Below are 8,154 nucleotides of genomic sequence, written 5' to 3'. Positions count from 1 at the left end.
TTAGAGCCTTAAAAAGATCAATAATGCAAGACACCATTGATTTTAATTAGGGATAAATGCGTTAAAATGTAATATCGGAATTATCGGTATCGTTTTTTTTATTATCTGTATCGTTTTTTGTTTTTTTTTGTTTTTTGTTTTTTTTTAATTAAATCAACATAAAAAACACAAGATACACTTACAATTAGTGCACCAACCCAAAAAACCTCCCTACCCCATTTCTTTCTGTTATTAATATTCTGCTTCCTACATGATATATCAATATATATCAATACAGTCTGCAAGGGATACAGTCCGTAAGCACACATGATTGTGCGTGCTGCTGCTCCACTAATAGTACTAACCTTTAACACTTCATTTTACTCATTTTCATTATTTACTAGTTTCTATGTACCGGTAACTGTTTTTATATTGTTTTACTTTCTTTTTTATTCAAGAAAATGTTTTTAATTTAGTTATCTTATTTATTTATTTTTTTTAAAAAGTACCTTATCTTCACCATACCTGGTTGTCCAAATTAGGCATAATAATGTGTTAATTCCACGACTGTATGTATCGGTTGATATCGGTATCGGTTGATATCGGTATCGGTAATTAAAGAGTTGGACAATATGGGATATCGGCAAAAAGCCATTATCGGACATCCCTAATTTTAATTCATTATTATTTTTGAGTAATCACAGTAAAAAGATAAATAAAATCCCATTAAATATATTTAGGATCCAAAAGGTGCTCCACTCAGAAAGTGATACATTTTTATTAGTTGTTTTTTTTAACTTTCAACACTTAAGTTACGAGATCAACTCCAGATATATCTGTCCATTTTATGTTCGGACTATTATTTTGTTTGTTTTATGCTCTTTTGTCAAAGAAAACGTTGATGTTTTTGTATGGCAACCACACAATATATGCAATATTTCCCACATAAAACATTTTCAAGTGAAATATTTGAAATAATTGGAGCCTTGAATAGGTCAATAATTCATTATAACATTGATTCTTTTCTTTTTTTTTGGATCAATGGCGAAAAAAGAAGAAAGAAAGATAGACAAAAGAAGAAAAAAAAACAGCCTGCATGGCAGCTTTTGTGTCAACATTGCAACTTTTTCTAGTCAGATTTCACCTCATTACACTTTTTTTTAATGTTTTTTTAAATTTTTGCAATAGCATTTCCAGAATGTGTGGCGGGCCGCTAAACATTTAGCTGCGGGCCGCAAATGGCCCCCAGGCCGCACTTTGGACACCCCTGCATTAGATCCACCCGTTTGTTTACATTTTACAATATCTAAGTTACATTTAAAGCAGTGTGGGTGGCAGGTGGGTAAAGTGTCTTGCCCAAGGACACAACGGCAGTGACTAGGTTGGCAGAAGCGGGGATCGAACCTGGAACCCTCAAGTTGCTGGCACGGCCACTATGCCAACCGAGCTATACCGCCCCAAAGCTTTTATAGCGTCAATATATTTTTATATATAGCTTTATAGCTACTGATTTGATAGTTGAGCACCTCTCTGTGTGCAAGTTTGACGAGTCTGAATGCTTCTGTATATAGTCTAGTATCTAAACAACACATCGGTTCTCAGGACTGGACTGTGCACCTTACCTCCTTTTGCACTAGTTTTCATTTTCTTCTCTTTCCTTTCCTCTGTTTTGCATATTTCTAGACTGTCGCACTGATACTGGACTTGCTTTTCATCTCATTCTATTCTATTCAACACTATTGTGAGTTTTTAAGCCAAAATATGTTCAAAATATGGGCAGCACGGCGGTAGAGGGGTTAGTGCATCTGCCTCACAATTCGAAGGTCATGGGTTCGATCCTAAGCTCGGGAGTTTGCATGTTCTCCCCGTGACTGCGTGGGTTCTACTCCGGCTTCCTCCCACCTCCAAAGACATGCACCTGGGGATAGGCCCCTCCCACCTCCAAAGACATGCACCTAGGGATAGGCCCCTCCCACCTCCAAAGACATGCACCTAGGGATAGGCCCCTCCCACCTCCAAAGACATGCACCTGGGGATAGGCCCCTCCCACCTCCAAAGACATGCACCTAGGGATAGGCCCCTCCCACCTCCAAAGACATGCACCTGGGGATAGGCCCCTCCCACCTCCAAAGACATGCACCTAGGGATAGGCCCCTCCCACCTCCAAAGACATGCACCTAGGGATAGGCCCCTCCCACCTCCAAAGACATGCACCTGGGGATAGGCCCCTCCCACCTCCAAAGACATGCACCTAGGGATAGGCCCCTCCCACCTCCAAAGACATTGTACCTGGGGATAGGCCCCTCCCACCTCCAAAGACATGCACCTAGGGATAGGCCCCTCCCACCTCCAAAGACCTGCACCTAGGGATAGGCCCCTCCCACCTCCAAAGACTTGCACCTGATTGGCAACACTAAATGGTCCCTAGTGTGTGAATGTTGTCTATCTGCGATGAGGTGGCGACTTGTCCAGGGTGTACCCCGCCTTCCGCCCGAATGCAGCTGAGATAGGCTCCGGCAACCCCAAAAGGGACAAGCGGTAGAAAATGGATGGATGTTAAAATATGCTTGTAAGTACTCTGTGCGTCATGTCTGTAAAAAAAAAAAAAGTACTTGTATGTTTTAGAAGTAGTAAAAAAACAAACAACAACTTCTGTCTTCTTGTTTCTCATAATAATTGTGAACAATAGGTAAAAAAAAAAAAGAAGTGCAAGTTGCTACTTGCTGAACTGCATTCCAGCTTTTAGCTCTGGTCAATAACATTCCAAGCAATGACAGAAAGAATGTCAACGTTGTGGCCAAAAGGAGTTGGGAGTTAGTCTGTGATGTTTCATGAGTAACAATCATGTGATCACTCCTCTTTTGCTGACACGGCAACATCCAACAACACAGCTTTGACATTTTTGAGTGCACTTTTATACAAACCCTGTTTCCATATGAGTTGGGAAATGGTGTTAGATGTAAATATACACGGAATACAATGATTTGCAAATCATTTTCAAGCCATATTCAGTTGAATATGCTACAAAGACAACATATTTCATGTTCAAACTCATAAACATTTTTTATTTTTTGCAAATAATCATTAACTTTAGAATTTGACGGCAGCAACACGTGACAAAGAAGTTGGGAAAGGTGGCAATAAATACTGATAAAGTTGAGGAATGCTCATCAAACACTTATTTGGAACATCCCACAGGTGTGCAGGCTCATTGGGAACAGGTGGGTGCCATGATTGGGTGTAAAAGTAGATTCCATGAAATGCTCAGTCATTCACAAACAAGGATGGGGCGAGGGTCACCACTTTGTCAACAAATGCCTGAGCAAATTGTTGAACGGTTTAAGAACAACCTTTCTCAAGCAGCTATTGCAAGGAATTTAGGGATTTCACCATCTACGCTCCGTAATATCATCAAAGGGTTGAGAGAATGTGGAGAAATCACTGCAGGTAAGCAGCTAAGCCCGTGACCTTCCATCCCTCAGGCTGTACTGCATCAACAAGCCACATCAGTGTGTAAAGGATATCACCACATGGGCTCAGGAACACTTCAGAAAGCCACTGTCAGTAACTACAGTTGGTCGCTACATCTGTAAGTGCAAGTTAAAACTCTACTATGCAAGGCGAAAACCGTTTTATCAACAACACCCAGAAACGCCGTCGGCTTGGCTGGGCCTGAGCTCATCTAAGATGGACTGATACAAAGTGGAAAAGTGTTCTGTGGTCTGACGAGTCCACATTTCAAATTGTTTTTGGAAACTGTGGACGTCAAAGAGGAAAAGAACCATCCGGATTGTTGTAGGCGCAAAGTGTAAAAGGCAGCATGTATGATGGTATGGGGGTGTATTAGTGGCCAAGACATGGGTAACTTACACATCTGTGAAGGCACCATTAATGCTGAAAGGTACATACAGCTTTTGGAGCAACATATGTTGTTACCATGGACGCCCCTGCTTATTTCAGCAAGACAATGCCAAGCCACGTGTTACAACAGCGTGGCTTCATAGTAAAAGAGTGCGGGTACTAGACTGGCCTGCCTGTAGTCCAGACCTGTCTCCCATTGAAAATGTGTGGCACCTAAAATAGCAGAAGGGAGACCCCCGGACTGTTGAACAACTTAAGCTGTACATCAAGCAAGAATGGGAAAGAATTCCACCTGAGAAGCTTCAAAAATGTGTCTCCTCAGTTCCCAAACCTTTACTGAGTGTTGTTAAAAGGAAAGGCCATGTAACACAGTGGTGAACATGCCCTTTCCCAACTACTTTGGCACGTGTTGCAGCCATGAAATTCTAAAGTTAATGATTATTTGCACAAAAAAATGAGTTTGAACATGAAATATGTTGTCTTTGTAGCATATTCAACTGAATATGGCTTGAAAATGATTTGCAAATCATTGTATTCCGTTTATATTTACATCTAACACCATTTCCCAACTCATATGGAAACGGGGTTTGTATCTTTTTCTTTTTTTGCAGCAGCAGGTGACTGTTTATGTGTTTGGTGTGACATGAAATACTGCTAGTGAGGCAGCACTCCTGCTTGACACGCAGGTCAGAGTCATGTCAGCAGATCATTGCCAAAAGTTGTACTGGACTGTGAGGAACTTCACTCTGCTGGATTGTTGATGTATGGACTTGGATATTGGCTTTTCTAAACTGGGCCACACAGCTGTCAAATGTGTGTGTGTGTGTGTGTGTGTGTGTGTGTGTGTGTGTGTGTGTGTGTGTGTACCTGCTCGTGGCTGGGCGGCGGCGTCAGCAGCGAGATGGTGGCGACCACGATGGCGGTGAGGCCGCACAGCAGGATGGCGAAGTGGAGGTAGTGCACGTCGCGCAGGACGGCGGGCGCCGAGTCCAGCACGCCGCACCTGGCGGGGGGGAAGGCAAACTCCAGCACCATCCTGCACACCCCCACCACCAGACCCACCATCAGGCCCCAGAATGCACCCTGGCGACAAGAAAACACACATAATCATTACTTTTTCTTCATCTTCATGTAGCAGAGACCAGTGTTTTTCAACCACTGTGCCGCGGCCGTGAGATACAGTCTGGTTGTGCCGTGGGAGATGATCTAATTTCACCTATTTGGGTTAAAAATATTGTTTGCAAAGCAGTAATTATAGTCTGCAAATGATGCGTTGTTGTTGTTGAGTGTCGGTGCTGTCTAGAGCTCGGCAGAGTAACCCTGTAATACTCTTCCATATCAGTAGGTGGCAGCAGGTAGCTAATTGCTTTGTAGATGCCGGAAACAGCGGGAGGCATAGTGCAGGTAAAAATGTGTCTAAAGTTTAAACCAAAAATAAACAAAAGGTGAGTGCCCCTAAGAAAAGGCATTGAAGCTTAGGGAAGGCTATGCAGAACGAAACTAAAACTGAACCGGCTACAAAGTAAACAAAAACAGAATGCTGGACGACAGCAAAGACTTACTGTGGAGCAAAGACGGCGTCCACAAAGTACATCTGAACATGACATGACAACAATGTCCCCACAAAGAAGGATAAAAACAACTGAAATATTCTTGATTGCTAAAACAAAGTAGATGCGGGAGGCAGCGTGCAGGTAAAAAGGTATCTAATGCTTAAACCAAAAAATAAACAAAAGGTGAGTGCCCCTAAGAAAAGGCATTGAAGCTTAGGGAAGGCTATGCGGAACGAAACTAAAACTGAACCGGCTGCAAAGTAAACAAAAACAGAATGCTGGACGACAGCAAAGACTTACTGTGGAGCAAAGACGGCATCCACAATGTACATCCGAACATGACATGACAATCAACAATGTCCCCACAAAGGAGGATAAAAACAACTGAAATATTCCTGATTGCTAACACAAAGTAGATGCGGGAGGCAGGGTGCAGGTAAATAGGTGTCTAATGCTTAAACCAAAAATAAACAAAAGGTGAGTGCCCCTAAGAAAAGGCATTGAAGCTTAGGGAAGGCTATGCGGAACGAAACTAAAACTGAACCGGCTGCAAAGTAAACAAAAACAGAATGCTGGACGACAGCAAAGACTTACTGTGGAGCAAAGACAGCGTCCACAATGTACATCCGAAAATGACATGACAATCAACAATGTCCCCACAAAGAAGGATGAAAAACAACTGAAATATTCTTGATTGCTAAAACAAAGTAGATGCGGGAGGCAGAGTGCAGGTAAATAGGTGTGTAATGCTTAAACCAAAAATAAACAAAAGGTGAGTGCCCCTAAGAAAAGGCATTGAAGCTTAGGGAAGGCTATGCAGAACGAAACTAAAACTGAACCGGCTACAAAGTAAACAAAAACAGAATGCTGGACGACAGCAAAGACTTACTGTGGAGCAAAGACGGCGTCCACAAAGTACATCTGAACATGACATGACAACAATGTCCCCACAAAGAAGGATAAAAACAACTGAAATATTCTTGATTGCTAAAACAAAGTAGATGCGGGAGGCAGCGTGCAGGTAAAAAGGTATCTAATGCTTAAACCAAAAAATAAACAAAAGGTGAGTGCCCCTAAGAAAAGGCATTGAAGCTTAGGGAAGGCTATGCGGAACGAAACTAAAACTGAACCGGCTGCAAAGTAAACAAAAACAGAATGCTGGACGACAGCAAAGACTTACTGTGGAGCAAAGACGGCATCCACAATGTACATCCGAACATGACATGACAATCAACAATGTCCCCACAAAGGAGGATAAAAACAACTGAAATATTCCTGATTGCTAACACAAAGTAGATGCGGGAGGCAGGGTGCAGGTAAATAGGTGTCTAATGCTTAAACCAAAAATAAACAAAAGGTGAGTGCCCCTAAGAAAAGGCATTGAAGCTTAGGGAAGGCTATGCGGAACGAAACTAAAACTGAACCGGCTGCAAAGTAAACAAAAACAGAATGCTGGACGACAGCAAAGACTTACTGTGGAGCAAAGACAGCGTCCACAATGTACATCCGAAAATGACATGACAATCAACAATGTCCCCACAAAGAAGGATGAAAAACAACTGAAATATTCTTGATTGCTAAAACAAAGTAGATGCGGGAGGCAGAGTGCAGGTAAATAGGTGTGTAATGCTTAAACCAAAAATAAACAAAAGGTGAGTGCCCCTAAGAAAAGGCATTGAAGCTTAGGGAAGGCTATGCAGAACGAAACTAAAACTGAACCGGCTACAAAGTAAACACAAACAGAATGCTGGACGACAGCAAAGACTTACTGCGGAGCAAAGACGGCGTCCACAATGTACATCCGAACATGACATGACAATCAACAATGTCCCCACAAAGAAGGATAAAAACAACTGAAATATTCTTGATTGCTAAAAAACTAAGTAGATGCGGGAAATATCGCTCAAAGGAAGACATGAAAAATAGAGAAAAGGCCACCAAAATAGGAGTGCAAGACAAGAAGTAAAACACTACACACAGCAAAACAACAAAAAAGTCCAACTAAGTCAGGGTGTGATGTGACAGGTGGTGACAGTACACCTACTTTGAGACAAGAGCTATAGTGATGCATGCTTGGTGATGCTTTAAAGTCATATCCAACGACTTTTTACTGTCAACTGAGTTTAGTTTTTAATGATTTCTGCTGGTGGTGTGCCTCCTCCGCATTTTTTCAACGCAAAAAATGTGCCTAGGCTCAAAAAAAGGTTGAAAAACGCTGGCCTAGACTTTAGTCAAGACAGTGCAACCTTACAGAAACACCTGATCATAGTAAAACTCACATAAATACATGATTTCAGGCATTTGTAGACATATTTCATGTTTGGTTTTGGAGTTATGTTTATAGAACTTTCATATTTAGTATGACCATTATACTGTCATATTTAGTAGAAAAAACCTAATTGATGTCTTTGCAAACCTTACAAAAGAAGATTTGTTTTAGTAAACCTCAAAGACACATTATTCCAGGCATTAATAGACATTTTGCATGTTTGGTTTTAAAGTTATGTTTGAATACATTTGTATTGCTTTTTTCGCATGATCTCAGCATTCTAAGAACATTACTGTCATATTGAGTAAAAAAACGAAATGTTGTATTTGCAAACCTTGCACATTCGTATGTTTCTTTTAAAACTCACAAAGCTACATTATTCCAGGCATTATTAGACATTTTGCATGTTTGGTGTAGGGCGGGGGTCGGCAACCCGCGGCTCTAGCGCCGCCCTAGTGGCTCTCTGGAGATTTTTCAAAAATGTATGAAGAA

The 8,154-nt window shown here is 41.6% G+C and overlaps 1 protein-coding gene across 1 annotated transcript in view; it reads right to left on the bottom strand.

Moving 5' to 3' along the window:
• Positions 1–8,154, bottom strand: part of slc5a10 (solute carrier family 5 member 10) — a 99,052-nt gene that overhangs the window by 3,882 nt on the left and 87,016 nt on the right. Inside the window, exon 13 of the mRNA XM_062033242.1 lies at positions 4,708–4,923. Within this exon, the coding sequence (XP_061889226.1) occupies positions 4,708–4,923 (216 nt within the window). The remainder of the gene's footprint in view (positions 1–4,707; positions 4,924–8,154) is intronic.

The sequence above is a fragment of the Entelurus aequoreus genome, linkage group LG22 (assembly GCF_033978785.1).
Source record: "Entelurus aequoreus isolate RoL-2023_Sb linkage group LG22, RoL_Eaeq_v1.1, whole genome shotgun sequence".
Classification (NCBI taxonomy): Eukaryota; Metazoa; Chordata; class Actinopteri; order Syngnathiformes; family Syngnathidae; genus Entelurus; species Entelurus aequoreus.
This window is presented reverse-complemented; position numbering and strand designations above follow the sequence as displayed.